The sequence below is a fragment of the Mesoplodon mirus genome, assembly GCF_964341445.2.
Source record: "Mesoplodon mirus genome assembly, chromosome: 8".
Taxonomy (NCBI): Eukaryota; Metazoa; Chordata; class Mammalia; order Artiodactyla; family Ziphiidae; genus Mesoplodon; species Mesoplodon mirus.
The window spans coordinates 65826153-65845995 of NC_138984.1; the positions used below are offsets into that span (position 1 = coordinate 65826153).

General features: G+C 44.8%; 1 protein-coding gene across 1 annotated transcript in view; it reads left to right on the forward strand.

Annotated features, from left to right (window-relative positions):
• Nucleotides 1-19843, forward strand: part of KIF5C (kinesin family member 5C) — a gene marked incomplete at its 5' end in the record, with an annotated part of 175549 nt that overhangs the window by 100466 nt on the left and 55240 nt on the right. Inside the window, 2 exons of the mRNA XM_082630257.1 lie at nucleotides 5034-5182; nucleotides 16325-16500. Coding sequence (XP_082486383.1) covers nucleotides 5034-5182; nucleotides 16325-16500 — 325 coding nt within the window. The remainder of the gene's footprint in view (nucleotides 1-5033; nucleotides 5183-16324; nucleotides 16501-19843) is intronic.

The following is a 19843-nucleotide window of genomic DNA, read 5'->3' on the forward strand; positions in this document are numbered from 1 at the left end:
GTGCCCCGGTCCGGGAAGATCCCACATGCCGCAGAGCGGCTGGGCCCGTGAGCCATGGCCGCTGAGCCTGCGTGTCCGGAGACTGTGCCCCGCAACGGGAGAGGCCGCAACAGTGAGAGGCCCACGTACCGCAAAAAAAAAAAAAAAAGATAGTACCAAAAAGTTTTCTAAAATGATTGGAATAGCTTATACTCCCTCTAGTAGCAATTGAGTATTATAGTCACTGCACATCCTCATCAACACTTGGTATTATCAGTTTAACAATTTTTAACCATCCTATTGGGTGTGTAAAAGTATCTTACTGTCATTTTATTTTGCATTTCCCTGAAGGCTAATGTTGTTTGGCACCCTTTGTGGGTGGTATTTATTGGCACTTCTTTTGTGAAGTTCCTACTCAGATCTTTGCCCAGTGTTTGCACCAGTTGTCTGCTTTTTTCTGATTGATTTATAGGGATTATTCTGGATAAGTCCTTTGGCAGATATATGGATTGTTTATATCTTCTCTCACTTTGCAGCTTATGTTTTAATGCTTTTAATGGTGACTTTTAATGAAGAGAGGGTTTTACATTTTTATGAAGTCAAATTTATCTTTTCTTTCTATTCTATTTAAGAAATTAATTTTTGCCTACCCCAAGGTCTTAAAGATACTCTCTTTTCTTCTAGCAGCTTTATTGTTTTACCTTTCACATTTATGCATGTGATTACCTGAAATAGAATTTTTTATATGTTATTGGGGGAGTTGATAAAGATCGTCACCTCCACCCCGGCCCCAGCACCGGGTACTGAAAGGAGCATCCCTTCCCTCTGTGCTATATGTACACCTTTGTTGTAAACCAAATGGCTACATAGCTGAGTGTCTGTTTCTGGATAATCTGTTCTGTTTCTATTCTAAAGTTTCTGGACTATTTAATCAGTTTTAATTACTGTGGCTTTATAATGTGTTGATATTCCATCCTCCAGCTTTGTCCTTCAAAACTGTCTTTGCTCTTCTTGGCCCTCTTTATTTTTATTATAAATCTTAGAATCAGGTTGTCAATTTCTACAGACACATGCAAAACTCCTGAGATTTTATTTCAGATTGTTTTAAATCTGTAGAACACTTTTGGGATAATTAATCTCTCTCCCAATCAGTGTTAGCTGATTTCTTCATGTTCTACCTTTAGCGGATGGAGAGGCATGATGTTTTTGCCTCATTGGGGACTGAATGGAGTCTGTCTAGGACAGCAGGAGCCATGGTTTCCCCCCATTGTTCTCAGTTCCAAATGGATTTGGGTTGTATATCTTCCATCTGCTCCTCTGGATTGTTTCTGTACCATCTCTGCTCTGCTCTGTGCCCTGGGACAGTGACCAGTCTGGACAGCTACAATGGGCTCCCTTGCCTCTGGCTTCCAGTTAGTTTCCACCATGGGGAAGGAACATGGGCATGCAGTCATAAGGAGAGAAGAGAGTGAGGTCAGTGTATTAATTTCTTGACTCCTTCCCTGAAGGGTCACTTTGGGTTGGCTGTGTTCTTAGACCAAAGGCTGTTACACCTTCTACTGGGAAGCCTTCTTCTTTTTTATAAGGGTTAAAAATTTTTTTTAATTTGTACTCTTTTTTAAAAATTGAAGTATAGTTGATGTACAATATTATATAATTACAGGTGTACAATACAGTGCTTCACAATTTTTAAAGGTTATACTCCATTTATAGTTATTATAAAATATGAACTATATTCCCTGTGCTATACAATATATCCTTGTAGCATATTTATTTTATGCATTGTGGTTTGTACCTCTTAATCCCCTACCTCTATCTTGCCCCTCCCCACTTCCCTCTCCCCACTGGTAACCACTAGTTCATCCTCTGTATCTGTGAGTATGGACAACCTTCTTCTTATAGCTCCCTCCCTCTGGGACCCCTTTAGCCTAAGGGTGGTAATGGCACCCCCATCACTAATGTGGGGTACCCATTATGCCTTGTTATTTCCCATCACCCATCCCATACCTTTGTTAAGCTCTTCCCAATTTGAGTAGACTATCTCTTGCCAGGACTCAGATTACTACAGAAGTGGGAGAAAAAGAATTTTCTCAACAACTTAAAAGAACTTTGAGAATGAGGTTCAGCTATACGAGGGATAACCTTGTTGGATCTGCTCACAAAATTGGACTTCTGGCTAAACCTGCCTGAGTATAGCATAAAGGCTCTACTCTTCTCTTTCTAGTATCACTGGAAATCAAGAGACTCTTTATGATGTAAAAAGTAAGATTAGTAGCCTTGGACTTCCCTGGTGGTGCAGTGGTTAAGAATCTGCCCGCCAATGCAGGGGACACAGGTTTGAGCCCTGGTCCGGGAAGATCCCACATGCTGCGGAGCAACTAAGCCCGTGCACCACAACTACTGAACCTGCGCTCTAGATCCCGCAAGCCACAACTACTGAAGCTGCGTGCCACAACTACTGAAGCCCGCACACCTGGAGCCCGTGCTCCACAACAAGAGAAGCCACCGCAGTGAGAAGCCTGCGCACCACAACAAAGAGCAGCCCCTGCCCGCCACAACTAGAGAAAGCCCGTGTGCAGCAGCAGACCCAACGCAGAAATAAAGGAAGAGAGGGAGGGAGGGAGGGAGGGAGGAAGGAAGGAAGGAAGGAAGAAAGAAATGTTAAAAAAAAAAAAGATTAGTAGCCTCAAAGTATACCCTTAAATGTCCACAAGCATTTCAGCCATAGGTTATTGTTCACTTTCTTACTAAACTAAGTTGATAATGGATGCTGCAGTGTTTGTGCTTGTATCTGAGAAACACCCACGACACTGCCTGAGGATGTTAGAAGGTGAGGTGAAAGTGTCAAATTGGCCTAGACTTTAAAGTAGCAGTAAGATTGCTGTTATTTGAAAAATTAGAGTTGAAGCACTTCTGGGGACAGCAGCCTTAAGCTACAGTGAGTGAGGGAGAATTACACTGAAATGATTACATTGAAATCACTTAACTCCTCTTTTGACAGTTGGGTTATTTAGTTGTCTGCTTTAGGAATTAATTTTTGGAATGACGTCTGCAGCACTGGTGAGGACTGCTGACTTTCTTTCACTGAAATAGAAATCATGTCCAAAATGTCATTTCATGACAACAGTAATTAACCTGAATCACACATCAGATAGTGCCAGCAAATGTGACAGGACAAGAACTGGTGGGAGTTTAAAATGAAAAAGTCGATAGCAAATAAAACAGGATATCACATATTTTTAAATGAAGTTTTTACTTCAGAAGTATGCAATAAGTGGAATTCTGCCATCGTCAATTTACTTTTTTTTTTTTTTCGGTACGCGGGCCTCTCACTGTTGTGGCCTCTGCCGTTGCGGAGCACAGGCTCCGGACGCGCAGGCTCAGCGGCCATGGCTCACGGGCCCAGCCGCTCCGCGGCATGTGGGATCTTCCCAGACCGGGGCACAAACCCGTATCCCCTGCATCGGCAGGTGGACTCTCAACCACTGCACCACCAGGGAAGCCCTACATTTATTTTTTTTTTAAACATCTTTATTGGAGTATAATTGCTTTACAATGGTGTGTTAGTTTCTGCTTTATAACAAAGTGAATCAGTTATACATATACATATATCCCCATATCCCCTCCCTCTTGCATCTCCCTCCGTCAATTTACTTTTTAATTGGACAAATCTGCTTATGTGTTCATTTTTGTACATAAGTCGGTGAATCATGTATTTGATTTTCATTACTGGCTGGAGCCCCCAGTGCCTTAGCTCTCACCTCTTGCTCCCTTGAGATACTGTCCAAAAATCCACTGTGGCATCACACTCCCCCCAGGCCATCCATTCTAGGAGGCCACTCCATCTCTTATACCCCAAGTGGCAAAATGGTGTCCATTAGACATGTTTGTTTGTCCCACACATCATTCTGAAGGATTGTCTTAAACTGGGAGATACAAATAAAAATCTTAATTTCTGACTTTTCTTGAGAAAAGTGGGCCCTCCACTCGTACTTAGTGACAGTTGCCTGGGTGGTGGGGAAGGATGTGCCCGGCAGGGAGCCACGGTCTCACCTGGCCAGGCTGAGTTCATAAAGTGACCCACCTGTCTCGGGTGTCATGTGTTGGCATGTGTTAAAACACATCAGGGATGATTCTAGGTACCACATATGAGTAAGAGAAACAGCTATATTTATTGGTATATTTATTGGTATGAGAAACTGTAAGCTCCAAGGTCAGAGACCTTGTCTCGTTTGTCTTGGTATATCCCCAGTGTTTCATAGTTAACTGAATTGAAAGAAAGCTCTACTTGGGCAGATGAATCTGGCAGTGGTATGTAAGATGCTTAAAGGAGGATGCTGAATGTTTGAAAAAGGCTATAACCATAAGTTGTTACTGAGAACATAGACCAAGATGGTGGCAGAGGGAATAGAGAAAGACCCCAAGAGATAATTTGAATGAAAATCCTGGGACTTCCCTGATGGCGCAGTGGTTAAGAATCTGCCTGCCAGTGCAGGGGACACGGGTTTGAGCCCAGGTCCGGGAAGATATCCCACATGCCGTGGAGCAACTAAGCCCGTGCGCCACAACTACTGAAGCCCGCGCACCTAGAGCCTGTGCTCCGCAACAAGAGAAGCCACCGCAATGAGAAGCCCGCGTACCACAACGAAGAGCAGCCCCCGCTCGCCGCAACTAGAGAGAGCCCGTGTGCCGCAACTAGAGAAAACCCGTGTGCAGCAACGAAGACCCAACGTAGCCATAAATAAATAAATAAATTCATTTAAAAAAAAAAGAAAGAAAAATATAAAAATAAAAAAAATAAAGAAAATCCCATTGGATCTAGAGACTGGCAGGAAGTAAAGGAGAAGTAAAAACGGAAAGGTGAGTTTAGAGCCTTAGGAATAGTGGTGCCATTAATACAGCTAGGAGGGTGATAGGTAAAAGTTCTAGGGTCCCTCATGCTCCCCAAGTCCCAATCTTCTGGCGTGAAAGGAATTTGAGGCTTAATTATATTCATGATTTAACGAATGCTAGTAGCTATGCTCAGAATTTTTCCCTTATGTTTTTCACCCCAGGGCTAAGACCATCAAGAATACAGTCTCTGTGAACCTGGAGCTGACAGCAGAAGAATGGAAGAAGAAGTATGAAAAAGAGAAAGAGAAAAACAAGACTTTGAAGAATGTTCTCCAGCATCTGGAGATGGAGCTAAACAGGTGGAGAAATGGTAAGGACGAATGAGGCACGAGCGTGTGCTTTTTTTCCCCCTACAACTGTTGGCATCCTGGGGCACTTGGGAAAGAGTGGATGATGGTGGAGCTTGGTCCTGCCTTGCAACCACCCATGTGAACAAGCAGATGTTGTCTTATTCCCTAGCACTCATCCCCACCCCACCCCATCACTTGGCTGACATACATTCTTTTTTTTTTTTTTTTTTTTTTTTTGACCCAAACTCCCTGATGGCTTTCGGGGGGAAGGGTTTTTTAAATTTTTTTAATTTTTAAAATTTATTTTTAATAAATAAATTTTGGGTGCGTTGGGTCTTCGTTGCTGCACGTGGGCTTTCTCTATTTGTGGTGAGCGGGGGCTACTCTTCGTTGCGGTGCGCAGGCTGCTCGTTGCGGTGGCTTCTCTTGTTGCAGAGCACGGGCTCTAGGTGTGCGGGCTTCAGTAGTTGTGGCTCGCGGGCTCTAGAGCGCAGGCTCAGTAGTCGTGGCGCATGGGCTTAGTTGATCCACGGCATGTGGGATCTTCCCGGGGGACTCGAACCCGTGTCCCCTGCATTGGAAGGCAGATTCTTAACCACTGCACCACCAGGGAAGCCCCTGACATATACATTCTTAGTGTGGGCAAGTGACTGTTTACAAGGTTCCCTTAATCTATTTGCAATGAGATACGCCTCTGTCTATTACTGTAATTCACTCCCTGGTAGTCATATTTGAGGTTTAGAGGGCAGTGCCCAAGACTTTGGGGGCTCTGATTCCTTTTGATTAAATGAAAAATATCATTCTCTCCTATGTGAGTCTTATAATCGATTTGGGGTTAAAAGTCACCGCTGGCAAATATTTGCATTTTTATTTGCCCAATTCATCTTCATGCTCTGCTTCTTCAGAGCCAGAAATAGAGGATTCTGAAGAAACTCTGTCCTAAAATGGAGCCTTAAAGGCTTGTTTCGTGACTCATTTTTCTTTTTCCCTGAAACATTCTCTTTGGTTTGTTCTGCTCAAAGAAAACATCTCGGAGGGCTGACATGCAGTGGTGGGTGGGTTGTGGGCGAGGTGCTGAAGAAGGGTTTCCAGATCCAGGCTCAGACAGATTATTTTAATGGTTTTCGCTTGGTGACGAAGGTTAGAAGGTAGAAGGCCCCCTTTTTTTTTTCACTGAAACAAGGCAGCTTGGTGTGTGTGTAGGGGAATAGTGGATAGTTGGAGGTTGTTCTTCAGATTCTCTGCTGCCGCATTTGGTACTTACTTCAGGTGCTGCATCAGATCTCAGTCTTGGGTAAGTGCGGGAGCCTAGGGACGGCTGTGCAGGTTTGGCAGGTAACCTGCCTGCTTATAACTGCAGAGTTAGCAGCAGATCGTCTTGTGATTATATGTTTGCCACTGTTTTTGCTAGGAAGGGTAGGGTGTCCATGAGCTACTGTTCAATTGAAAAAACAATTACGTGACCAACCAGGATTCAAGAGAGGTTCAAGAAATGACCTAGTAGCCTAAATAACACGATTCTTTTCTTTTGGGGAGATTTTCTAGCTGCACAAGTGTTTTGAAAGCTGCTAGAATTATTGAATAATTCAGCACCTGCGGCTGGTGGATGATTCCTTTCAATTTGGCAGGAGTAGGAGAGTGGGGAGGAGTGCTTGGCAAGGCAGGGAGTGGCTGTATGGAATTTTGTTCTATTTCTGGGATTCTCTTGGGTCACTTCTCTGCTGGGCAACTGGAACATTCAGTAAAGCCTTTTGACAAGGGGGGAGGAACTGGCCTTAGAAACACTGTGATGTGGGCAACTAACCTTGTTTTTTTCTTTTCTTTCCTGTCCTTTGCAAAGCTCCAACCCTCCAATTCTCCATCCCTCAGTCAGCTGTCCTCTGGGGTCTGCTCACTGCACTGTTTGCCTAACCCACGCTCATGCCTTGCATCTCTTTTGGTCGCTCTCCCCTGCTCTTGGATTTTTCACTTGGCATCATTTTAATTCTTTGTCCCACCTTGCAGATCCACTCAGAAATTTACTGTTTTCCATGCCCTATAGGGTGAGATCCTACCTAAGCCCTTAACTTACATAATTCAGGAGAACTAATGTATGGTTTCTGACACGTGATAGACTTTCATAAACGTCTGTTAAGTAAGCATGTGTTTAATGCAGTGCTGGAGGTTAAAGGGTGAGCGGTTAGGCATGGTCTCTGCCCTCACGGAGCTTACAGGCTGGTGGGGGAGATAGGCTTCAACCGCGATGAATAACCGTGTGAAGCTAGTCTGTGCTGTCCATCAAGAAGGGAAAGTATAAGGTGCTAAGAGTTATTACAGCAGAGGGCTCTGAGCTTGACACAAGTCAGCAAAGATTTCCCCCAATAAGTGACCTAAGGAATAAGGTCTGAGAGAAACAGAGCAGTTAGCTGAGCAAAATAGGTGAGGGTGGAAGTGCGGGTAGGGTGGGAGGAGCCAGGTTTACAGTGACCCTGACGGGCGGGAGCGAAGGCCAGTGTGGAGATCTGGGGCTGGGTGAGACCGGCTGAGATGGATGAGAGAAGGACAGGCAGGCCCGTACAGGGCTTTGTAGTCCTTGTTCAGGATTTTGGTCATTATCTTGGAAGCAGTGAGAAGCCATTCAAGGTTATTCAGCTGCGGATCGTATGATGAGATTTGCTTTTTTTTTTTTTACGGTACGCGGGCCTCTCACTGTTGTGGCCTCTCCCGTTGCGGAGCACAGGCTCCGGACGTGCAGGCTCAGCGGCCATGGCTCACGGGCCCAGCGGCTCTGCGGCATGTGGGATCTTCCCGGACCGGGGCACGAACCCGTGTCCCCTGCATTGGCAGGCGGACTCTCAACCACTGCGCCACCAGGGAAGCCCCGGACCGGGGCATGAACCCGTGTCCCCTGCATTGGCAGGCGGACTCTCAACCACTGCGCCACCAGGGAAGCCCTGAGATTTGCATTTTTGAAGATACATTGGTTGTGTTGGAGGATGGACTGGAGGGTGTGGGAGGAGGGCTAGGACCTGGGGTGGTCTTCCAGGGATGAGATTATAGTCGTTGAATTGAGAGACAGGGCAGTGGAAAGGGAGAGAGATGGACGGACCGGAGACGTATTTAGGAGGTGAAATCAGCAGGGCTTGATGAGGAGTAGGCCGTAGGGAGAGAGAGTGTCAGGTTTTCTAGCTTGCTGAGTTGGATGGAGGGCAGAAGTGCTCCCTGAGACAAGAAACACAGGAGAACCAGAAGGGAGGCAAGGGAGGTGAGGAGGGGAGTTTGAGGTGCCCACGCAACATCCAGGTGAAAATGCCAAATAAGAAGCTAGGTCTGGGGCTTCCCTGGTGGTGCAGTGGTTGAGAGTCCACCTGCCGATGCAGGGGACACGGGTTCGTGCCCCGGTCCGGGAGGATCCCACATGTCGCGGAGCGGCTGGGCCCGTGAGCCACGGCTGCTGAGCCTGCGCGTCCGGAGCCTGTGCTCCACAACGGGAGAAGCCACAGCACTGAGAGGCCCGCGTACCAGCAAAAAAAAAAAAAAAAAAAAAAAAAAGAAGTTAGGTCTGGAGCTCAGGGGAGCTGCCATGGATCTTTTGGAGGTAATTGAAGGCATAGGTAGGGGTGAGGTCCTCTATAGACTCCTGAAGAGAGGAGAGGGAAGAGAAGAGGGAGGGTCTTGAGAGACCCCTCCACTCACCCCCACCATTACCATGTAATCACTGAGTGATTAAGAGTAGGGAGATCGATGGAGCTCTCCTGTCCGGCAAGCTAACACTTTTTTTTTCTGGAAGCAAAAGTTTTCAAATCTAGAGAACCTACTGTAGTGGTATAAAAATGTCAGGCAGGAAAGGAGACAGGTGGAGGCATGGTGGAGTGGTCCTTTGACCAGGTATGAATGAAGAACTATTTTAAGGATTAACTGCACATCCAACAAAACCCAGAGGCTTTCTGTCCTGTTCCGAGACTAGGCGTTTAATCCTCCAGCAGCCCTTGAGGCAGGATAGGAGACTCGCCCAAGGTGACTCCACAGGGCACCTGACTCCTGAATTCATTCTCTTTCCCTTGTGGGTGCAGCCTGAGTGCAGCCCTGGTGGTTTGTGTTTAGGCCACGGAGATGAGTGTGAAAAGAAGGGACTGGAATTCCTTCTGTGGTGTCCCGTGCACCCTGATTCCTCACGGTCACGAGGGCACGGCTGGGATGTGTCAGCTAGAGAGCAGGGATTTTGAAAGGTGGAGTGGAGAGAAGAGGCAGTGCCCTCCACTACAACCCAAGTGGCAGGATATTTCCAACTTTCTTCTGAAATTTGGTACGCACATTTGTTCTAAACTTGTGGGAGGGCAGCCGCTGAGTTCACTGCAGTGACGGCTGCACATGGATATTCCCAGGTTGCAGTCAGAACGTGATAAAGGAGCGTTGTCAGCTGTGTGCACCCTCCCTAGGGAAAGAGATTTCTTTCCTCGCACAGTGTTTATAATTTAAAAATTTGGCTGCTCCACCCCAGCAGTAAGAGAGCAGGAGAGGAGGAGTGTAGCAGGGAAAAGCATGCATATGTGTGCATGCCTGTGCTTTTGCCTGTTTGCTGTTATACAGAATGAGGTAGGAATACAAAGGAGTAGGAAAGGCAAAATAATATGATGTCTCATTGGCCAGTTGGGCCCAGGCAGATACTGTAAATAAGTGAAGAGCGGTACGTCTGATACAGTTGGCCACAGGAGAGAGCGTTCCCTGCCCAAAGTCATTCAAAAGCCATGAAATACTATCCTATTACGTGCCTAGGCTGGTCCTCAACCCATCCCCACCTATATTCTTATAGCTTAATGGGCTACTTCCGATGCGAGCCTGGCGGTTTTCTCCACTGGGTGTAGTAGAACATTGATTCTCAGAACATGGCCTGGGACTCGTAGTAATGCACATACCACACCAAACCTTAATTCATTTCTGTCACTGCCATTCAGGCAGCGTGGCCCAGGGCATGTGCGTGGGAGCTTAAGGGGGGTGGTGTCACACCTTGTTTTTACAAAGCAGGAGTGGGGAGAACCCTCCACTCTCCTGGCTCCATTCCCCACTGGGCCAGTGAAGGTCCTGCCAGCTTAAACAAAAAGAGGAAGCAGGGAACTACATTCAGTATCTTGTAATAACCTATAATGGAAAAGAATCTGAAAAAGAATAGACGTGTATGTATAACTGAATCACTTTGGTGTATGCCTGAAACTAACACAACGTTGTAAATCAGCTATTCTTCAATTAAAAAAAAAAAAAGAAGGCTATGAGTGACTCACAGAACCGAAAGAACAGCTGAGGAACTGGGCTTATAAGGGGCCACGCCTGGAGTGGATCCCCTCTAAATGTGTTTCCATCCTTGTCTCGTGCGTTGGAGACTCAGAGGCCCTGGAGAGACGGAGGATACTGCGCTGGGTGGTGTGCTTTGTCTGGGGCAGGACAGGACACCCTGAAGTGTTGTCTGACCAAGACTACATGCACTGGAGGGGGCAGTTCCTCACAAGGCAGTCAAGGTGCTGTTGTGAGAATGGCTGTTGAGTGTCTGAAAAACAACACATGTCCACCACAATCTCCTAGTGACATCTTGTGGGCTAAAATCAACAGGCGGTCTTTCTGCAAATCTGGAGGCTCTGTTGGCAACTTTAGCCTCATGGAAATTTGTTCAGCCTACTTGCTTAAGGACAGATAGAGGGAGTGGGCAGCTGTCAGAAATAGGATCTTTCTTTTTTTCCAGCTCTGTTGCTTGTTGATCATATGTACAGAAAGGATTCGAACCATCCTGTAAGTGGGGATAGATTTAGGTGGTTCAGCTTCCAGTTCACCGCTGCCCCCTCCTCCTCAATCCATCAAAAAGACTCTAGACAAGAGGATGGGGAAGGAGGGCTGAAGGCCCAGGGGCATGATGCTTAGAGAGGGGTTGAGTCCATAGTTCCCAGTCTCTGCCAGGTCAGTCTTTACACATGTCCTCTTCTCTGGTACTTCTTTGAATTTTGTTCTTTAAAAAAATGATAACTTTTTACAAGGGCTTCAGTCAGAAAAAGAGGCCCTGAATATCCAGGTGTCAGAAGTGCAGGGAAATGACCTGATGAAACTGCATATCTGCAGCATCTCTTGCATAATATAATATTTTCTAACAGAGGATGGAGATTTACCCCATCTGCTGAAGTCATGCAAAGAAATTATTTCATCACAATCTGAGAAGCTGTGGAAAAATCAGCAATCTCTAGAGCAGATTTGTTCTCCAGACTTAAAACCTGCCAGGCCAGCAGGCTTGGTTCTCTAAGTAGCTAAATCTGTAAACTTGAGGCTGATGGAGGCTCTGTGGAACTGTGCAGCCTCCGTAGTTCGGACACATTTTGCTTTTTTGGCATTAAATATGTAGAAGATGCTGGCCCCCCTCTCAGACTCATGATTATTGTAGAACTTCAGAAGTTAGCATTTCATTTGAGAGGTCTAATTTGTTAGGCCCTCTTCCTTATTTTGAGAGCACAACGAAACACTAATAGAAATACTGATCGCTAGGAGAATGGTGTGGCCTGTTTAAGAAGAATGTAAAGAGGATGCTGAGTCCTGGGTGACCAGTTTATTAGAAAATTACTGTAGAAAGGATTAGAGAATGTCTTAAGCTTCTTACAATATTTTGAGGAAATAGGGTAAAAGATGCTCTTTGAGTGCAAAATAATCCCATAAAGGAATGGTTTTTTTTAAACCTCCCATTTATATAATGACATCTTGTATCCAGCTGCTTTTACCCATCTGGCAACTTAAAGATTTCCTTTTCGTTTCTTTGATATAGAAATTACCTGCCATTAGGTCTGCCACTGGGCCTGTTTAATTGGTATTAAAAGAGAGTGCCTCCTTTGCCAGATCTGATCTGGTTTCTGGCGGAAGCTGTGAGTGACCAGCCAGTCTTTGCCCTGGAGCTGCAGAGAGAAGCCAATTACCTTACTATATGTTCTCCAGAGGCTTTAGGGACTCAACTTATGAAAAGGATAACTAGCTTGTTGCTACTTCATGTGTGAAATTTTAATGAATTACTGGCAGCCTAGTGGTTTTCTTTCTTTCCTTCTTTCTTTTTTTTTTTTGAAAAAACAAAACCCCAAAAAGCCTGTTTTAGCACTTTTTAACTAATAGCACTAACAAGAATTTTTGATTAGTCTGTCATTCTTGTTTATTGCAATTGATGGATTTCTGCTTTTTGTGGAAATGTTATTTATGCCCTCTGGGGGGGTCTTCATTTTATAATTAAAGTGCTCCGCAACCTTATAGGTATACTCCAACTGAATGCTCCTGTCTACACACAAATCCTTTTAGTCCTTAAAGATAATTACATCTGACAATAGGAAATTAGGAAATGCCAGAATGCTTATGTAAAAAAGGGAAATGTTTCTTGGGGGGGTGGGAGGTGGAGTTTTCATTCTAAAATATCAGATGCTTTACAATATTATAAGCTCTTTCCTTATAGACAGCAGGTATAAATTCTCAAGGGATAAACTAAGAGAAATTTGCTCTTCATGCAAAGGAGAATAAAAATAAAAATAGATGCTAATCTTCATTTGTGATCCTTTTCTTGTTCTCCTACCTCCAGATTTTAGGGCATTATTTCTCCAGGGTTTGTTTGCAGCTGTCTTCTGTGTTACAATCAGTTATTCCGTGATCACCTCATGGGGGCTTCTCCGGAGACCCCATCCACTGCATTGCAGGGAGTATTCTCCATTAATGCTGTGAGATTGCCATGGAGACAGATTGCCTAGTGTCAGGTCCTGCATGGTGCTGGGAATTTACAATCCCCAGACGTGTCTGTGAGCTGGACAGTGTACTTACCAGGGACACTTCTGGAAGTCATTTCCTCGGTCCTTGGAAGGGCAGCGGTGTTTGGGAAAACCTGTTCTTCGTTCCTCTGTGGGCAGGAGCTGTGCTGTCCCCCAGACACCCTCTGCTTTTGTTCCTGCGTGTTACTGCTTTGTTCTTCTCGGCCTGAACGGCTGCTGCAAAAAATAATCCTGACTGCCTGACCTTTAGAATAAAAACTGGGATGGGCTCGCTGTTTAGATGTAGTTTTGTGGGGGACATGTTGATGCTTCGCTTCAGAGAATTGTTCAAGGGAAACCAGAAAACCTGCTATAGGTTTCAAATACTGTTTTCACAATAATAAAAATAAACCCGAGCTAGTGGGAAGCAGCGGCACAGCACAGTGAGATCAGCTTGGTGCTTTGTGACCACCTAGAGGGGTGGGATAGGGAGGGTGGGAGGGAGATGCAAGAGAGAGGGGATATGGGGATATATGTGTACGTATAGCTGATTCACTGTGTTATGCAGCAGAAACTAACACAACATTGTAAAGCAGTTATACTCCAATAAAGATGTTAAGAATAAAAATAAATCCTAAAGGCACTCGTATGGCTGTATTGTATTTTTTGGGGGAACTGAGCTCTAACTACCAAAGGTATTGTGAAGACCCCAGAAACACTAACCTCAGGATAAGTAAAAATGATATTTTATCTGCAAAACCTAAAAAGTTGACAATTCGTCAGGAAGAGGAGGGGATAAGAGATGGACTTTTGTGTTTTTTACATATACTAGTTTAATTAATCTTTAGAACAGTGCTGTGTTAAAGGCATTGTTATTTCCTCGCCTTTACAAAAAGCAAGAAGTTAAGCAGGAAATGGCTTGATAGTAGCTAGATCTGTAGAAGGTGCAGGGGGTGCTTAGTGTCCCGCTTTGGCACTGACCATGTTTATGCAGTGTCTGTTGGTCACTTTCAGGTGCCTCAGAGCAGTGTTGGCTAGCTTGTCGAACCTCTCTAAACTGGGACAACTCTGGAACTTTGTAATGCTATAACTTCTCAGTGGAAGAAGAGGGCAGCTTTAGGGGTAGTCAAGCCTGTGACTTTTGGTTAGAGCAGGTCACCCACTGCTAGGTTGTGGGATTCATCCCTGACTCCTGCCCACCCAGACAAATGGAAATACGCACTGGGCAACTCCTTAGCTCACCCCAACCTCACGATATCACTGCCTCTGTGGCCGTTTGGAACCAAAGAATGCAGGGAATATGTCCTTTTCAGATGTTTTTGTATCTTACCTCTGGACTTGGGCTGAATTGGCCTGTGGGCAATCTGACTATATTCTGGCTGGTTTCTGGTCTAGTGCAGTTATGAATTTCATCTTCATTATGCTTTAGCTGGAAGATCAATTCATACTGCACTGGATTGCCCTGTTCACAAATTTCAGAAGCTAGGATTGAAAAATTAGAGATACAGTCATGATCCAAGTGGGGGAAGGACATTTACCAAAGTGTTAGTGGTGAAATTCTGTAGAGAAGGAACAGAGTTGGGAGGTAGAGGAGAAGGAGGGCTTTCAAGTTTTAGTATATACTCTATGGTTAAAAAAAGATATTTACATATATATTTTTATAATTTTATATATATATATATATATATAATGTTTTGAAGCACACACACACACACACAAATCCTTAGGAACTAGAACACGGTACTGCTTTTATAGCCCATGGACATAGCAGGCTCTAGATAATATAGATCCTTTAATTGGATGAAATCCAGTCTTCACACTAAGGTTGTTGATGGATGCTTCAAACCAGGAATTGGAACTGAATGAGATAATGATTTGGTTCAGATTCAATTCAAAGGCTACTCAGCTATTCTGGTTTTGTTTCAGGTCAATAATTTTAGAAAAAGGCTTAGGTACAGTACAGTGTAGTTGAGCTTCAGAAGAAAAAAAGGTTGGCTCAGTTTTTTATTCAGCAAAGTAATCATTTATTTCAGGCTTTGCTTCAAGTTGCTGCTTCAAATGGAGCTGTGATACCAAGGTGAAATCAGTGAATGTTAATTATATTTGACATGGAGGCCTATGGTACCGTTTTGTGATTATCAAGTGAGTTAATGGAGTCTTAAGCAGCAAAGCTAACCCATCACAAAGTGCTTTGTTTACATTGAGATAAATGTACACAATCAGTGTTCAGGTGGGTTTCTTGAGACTTGATATATACTGTTCATGAAGCCATGGATTAGTTCAGTTCTCTCCTTTGTTTTGGGGTGTCTTTTTTTTTTTTTTTTTGTGAGAAATTCCCTCTGGCTCAGGACAGTTTTCCTGGGGAATTTCCACAGAATGCATTTTACGGGCTGAGAACTGGGTGAGGCTTGGAACGTTGCAGACACTCACTGATTGTAGCAAACTGAGTGTGAAACTGATGGTAAACATTGTGATGGAAAAGTATGTTTGGTTTTGGTTTGCTTTCCAAGAAGATATTTAAAAGACACAGTTGAGCCACACGGTTTTCATAGACTCCTTTTTATGCAGTCTGTCTTTGCAAGGTGGTTTTCTTGTTGGGGATAGCCCTTGACCAGCTTTCACCTTTTCCTTCAATTTGCGTGGTCACATTTGGTACTACTTCCTTCGAAGGCCCCATAAATGTTCCTCTGCAGACCGAGAAGCAGTATGCGGAGTGTCTGCATGATATTCTAGATGGGCTGCTTTTTCTTTCCTGGGTTTACCTGGTATCACAAGAAATTATTCTATTTGAACTCTCCAGTTGAGACAATTAATTCTGACTTCCTGGGGGAGAGAGTGGTAGTGGGATGTGTGTTTGTGTGATGTCAGTCAGAGTTCCCGGGTCCAGGGCTACCCTGACTTCCTGTTTCAGAGTGAGGAGATTCTCAGAGTCTGAGGATTTGGGCCCTACGGTGTTCTATTAACAATGGCGAATTTGTTCCTTGATTTGGCTGTTTCTATTAATGAAACAGTAACCTAATTAATTGTAATTAGGATGCCTCAGAGGTCTGTTTCCCTTTGAATCAATCGCTAGAGAGAATATGATTCTAGTAAAGCCCTAGCATATTCCTCAACAAAGAAAATTGTGTGCAAAATTTCTGGGTATCGCTGCAAAGTTGGAGACCTTGTGTGGTTGATGGAACCAGTTTACTTCAGTGATGCATCATGGGGGAGGGAGCGTTACATAGGCTCCTTCTTCCTTAGGCCCATTTTGGTCAATTCACTGCGACCTTTCTTGTCAAATAGAAAGAACACAGGCTATAACTCTATGCAACAACTCCTTATTGTGTCCTCTGTGTCTTTTTCAAGGGAGTGACTATTTCTGGACCTCTTCCTGGAGGGCTGCATGCTGAATTTCTTCAGTCCCTAACTCCTCTCGGCTGTGCTTTGCAGGAGAAGCTGTGCCCGAGGATGAACAGATCAGTGCTAAGGACCAGAAGCCCCTGGAGCCCTGTGATAACACCCCCATCATAGACAACATTGTTCCTGTGGTTGCTGGCATCTCTGCAGAGGAAAAGGAGAAGTATGATGAGGAGATCTCCAGTCTCTACCGACAACTGGATGATAAGGTCTGTAGTACAAAAACTAAAAGTAGCAGGTCCTAGATTTACTGGCTGGAAGCAGCTCAAGCCCCACAGAACTGATGTAGGGCTGCAGCCTGATGTTTGTGCCTGTCTTCCTGGTATTTACCCTAGCTCTTCATTGGGCAGACTCAAGGAACTGGATTCATGTGGAATGGAAACTTGATTGGAAGAGTGGAGCGTTGACCTGGGTAGACAGAGTCTTCACGTCTAGAAATTGGATGGGGCCTTATCACTGCATGAGAGTGGAGGCTGCGTGATCTTTCTTTAATTGTCCCTTGTTTTCTTCTCTGGGCCTGTCCATCACCTCTTGGAAATTCCAGCAGTGTCCCAGCTATAGGGGCAAAGGTGGTAGCTCCCAAAACTCAGGTGTGTACTTTAATTATGTAGCTCTAAGACCCTGGAATGAGGAGCCAGTGGTAGCAGCAGCAGTGAGGCTGTTTTCAGGGGCATCCTCTTGAACGAAGTAGTTTGGACTTGCTGGGATGTCTAACTTCATGGCAAACTTTTGGCACTCAAAAGAACCATGTCAGTGCACAAATTGGAATAAAGGAAAAGAGACCTTGGAGAGCACTGTATCATTCATTCCCAAAGAAGGCCGGGTTAGGAATCCCAGAGGCAAAGGAAATTAAATGGATGTTTCACGTGATCTTGGCATATCGCCCCTGGAATATCTAAATCCTTTCCGTTCATTTCATCAAGGTTGCTGATATTTTTAGTCTGATTTAATCTTTTCTGCTGTGGCTCAGCTCAGAGTGCTTGGGGACACCTCTGGCTTGGATGAAACAGCTTTGTTATGTTAACGTTGTCATTAATCTTACAGGCCTGTCTCTTCTGAATAAAGCTCAGAGTCTGGTATCACCTTCACAAGGGAAATGTGACTGGTTGCCATAAGGAAGCTGGTTCTCTTTGTGCTCATGACTCTGGGGGTTTGCATTATAACTGCAGTGTTAAACCGGGGTCACCCTACCCTTTGGGTAACATTTAATAAGATATTCACACCGTGAGAGCTGGGTTAATTACTCTTTAGGCACTAGACATAGTTACCCTTCCATTTCTACCCAGGTGTTTTATGTAAAACCTCAAACAGAATGAGAGAAAAGGGAGATCAGTAAGTTAGTGAATAGTGTCTGTGGATTTCTCGATTTCTCCAAAGAAATGCTATTGTTTAATAGCATTTAGAATTGATGGTTCATTTTTAGTATCCCCAAAAGAATCCTGGATGCGGGGTGATAACCTGATGCTGCTCTCTATTCTCTAGGAATAGAAGCCCGCAGTGATTGGAATGGGGATCTTTTACCTTGGCAGCATGAGGATTTCTCTTTGCTCTGAGGGAGACTTTAGGGTCTTGAATCCAGCTCCTGAAGTGTAGGAAATGCCAGGCCTTGGCAGTTCTCAGTTGGTAGCTGGCAGAGCTGACTCTAGAGCCTCTGCCCCCTGATGACCAACCTAGGACACTTTCTGTTACATCATTTTCCTTTAGCGTGTCTTTTGAAAACCCTGTGAAGCACACATTTTGAGATTAGCATGTGTGGTCCATCACAGGGTGATGCTGAGAGATCTGGGAGAGGACTGAGCCCCAGAGCCTCAGCCTGGGGAGGGGGGCCCCAAAGCTAGTGGTTTGACCTTCATATCTCTACCCATGGATGGCCTGATCATGACTTGTCAGCTGTCATTCTTATTTGTCCTCCTCTTAAAGGTCCTAGGAGCTATTTCGTGCTTCTGATGAGGTAGGTGGTGTGATACTTTTGAGAATGCATGAGTCGGGATAGGGCACCTTCATAGATTTTTAGTGGCAGCGCTGAAAGTATCTAAGTCTAGGTGAGAGGCTAGCCCAGGGTGGTTAGATGACTTACGTCACCTGTAGTTGGCAGAGCTGCAGTGAGATTACACATCTTCTGACTCCCAGTCCAGTGCTCACCCCATTTTGGCCTTAGCCCTTGAAGTGAGGAACTTTTCAGCACTAATGAATTTGTCTAGAATGCGGTGGGAGAAAGACTATGTGGTCTCCTCCCGCTGCCCCCTCTGTCCCTCCGTGCTGCCCCTCCAGGGGTCTAAGGACAGGTGCTCTTCCAGGGCAGCTCTGTGTGATGGAAAAGCATGCACTTTATTATTTTTTTTTAATACTTAATTTTTTTTTTTTTACAGAAGTATAGCTGATTTACAGTGTAGTGCCAATCTCTGCTGTACAGCAAAGTGACTCAGTTATACATGTATAGACATTCTTTTTTTTTTTTTTTTTTTTTTTTTTGTGGTACGCGGGCCTCTCACTGTTGTGGCCTCTCCCGTTGAGGAGCACAGGCTCCAGACACGCAGGCTCAGCGGCCATGGCTCACGGGCCCAGCCGCTCTGTGGCATGTGGGATCCTCCCGGACCGGGGCACGAACCCGTGTCCCCTGCATCGGCAGGTGGACTCTCAACCACTGCACCACCAGGGAAGCCCTAGACATTCTTTTTTTTTTTCTCCTTTTCCATTATGGTTTATCACAGGATATTGAATATAGTTCCCTGTGCTATACAGTAGGACCTTGTTGTTTACCCATCCTATATATAATAGTTTATATCTGCTAATCCCAAACTTCCAGTCCTTCCCCCACCCCCACCTTGGCAACCACAAGTCTGTTCTCTATGTCTGTGAGTCTATTTCTGTTTTGTAGATAGGTTTATCTGTGCCATATTTTAGATTCCACATACAAGTGATATCATATGGTATTTGTCTTTCTCTTTCTGACTTACTTCACTTAGTATGATAATCTCTAGTTGCATCCACATTGCTGCAAATGGCATTATTTCATTCTTTTTGTGGCTGAGTAGTATTCCACTGCATATATACGTATCACATCTTCTTTATCCATTCATCTGTCGATGGACATTTAGGTTGTTTCCAAAAAGCATGTACTTTAGAGTCAGACCTGTGAATTAACAATGCTGAGACCTGGGCCGATGACCCACCTGCTGAAGATGTTTTTCTCATCTGCAACATGGAGTTCGCATCTGTTACTTTATTTGTTTTATTTTATTTAATTTATTTTTTTTTGCTGAACGCGGGCCTCTCACTGTTGAGGCCTCTCCCCTTGTGGAGCACAGGCTCCGGACGTGCAGGCTCAGTGGCCATGGCTCACGGGCCCAGCCGCTCTGTGGCATGTGGGATCTTCCCGGACCGGGGCACGAACCCGTGTCCCCTGCATCGGCAGGCGGAGACTCTACCACTGCGCCATCAGGGAAGCCCCGCATCTGTTACTTTAAAAGGTTTCATTGGGGAGTAAAAGTTTCTAAGACATAGCAGATGCTCAATAAATATTGGTTTCTTTCTTTCTTTTCTGTCTTCTCC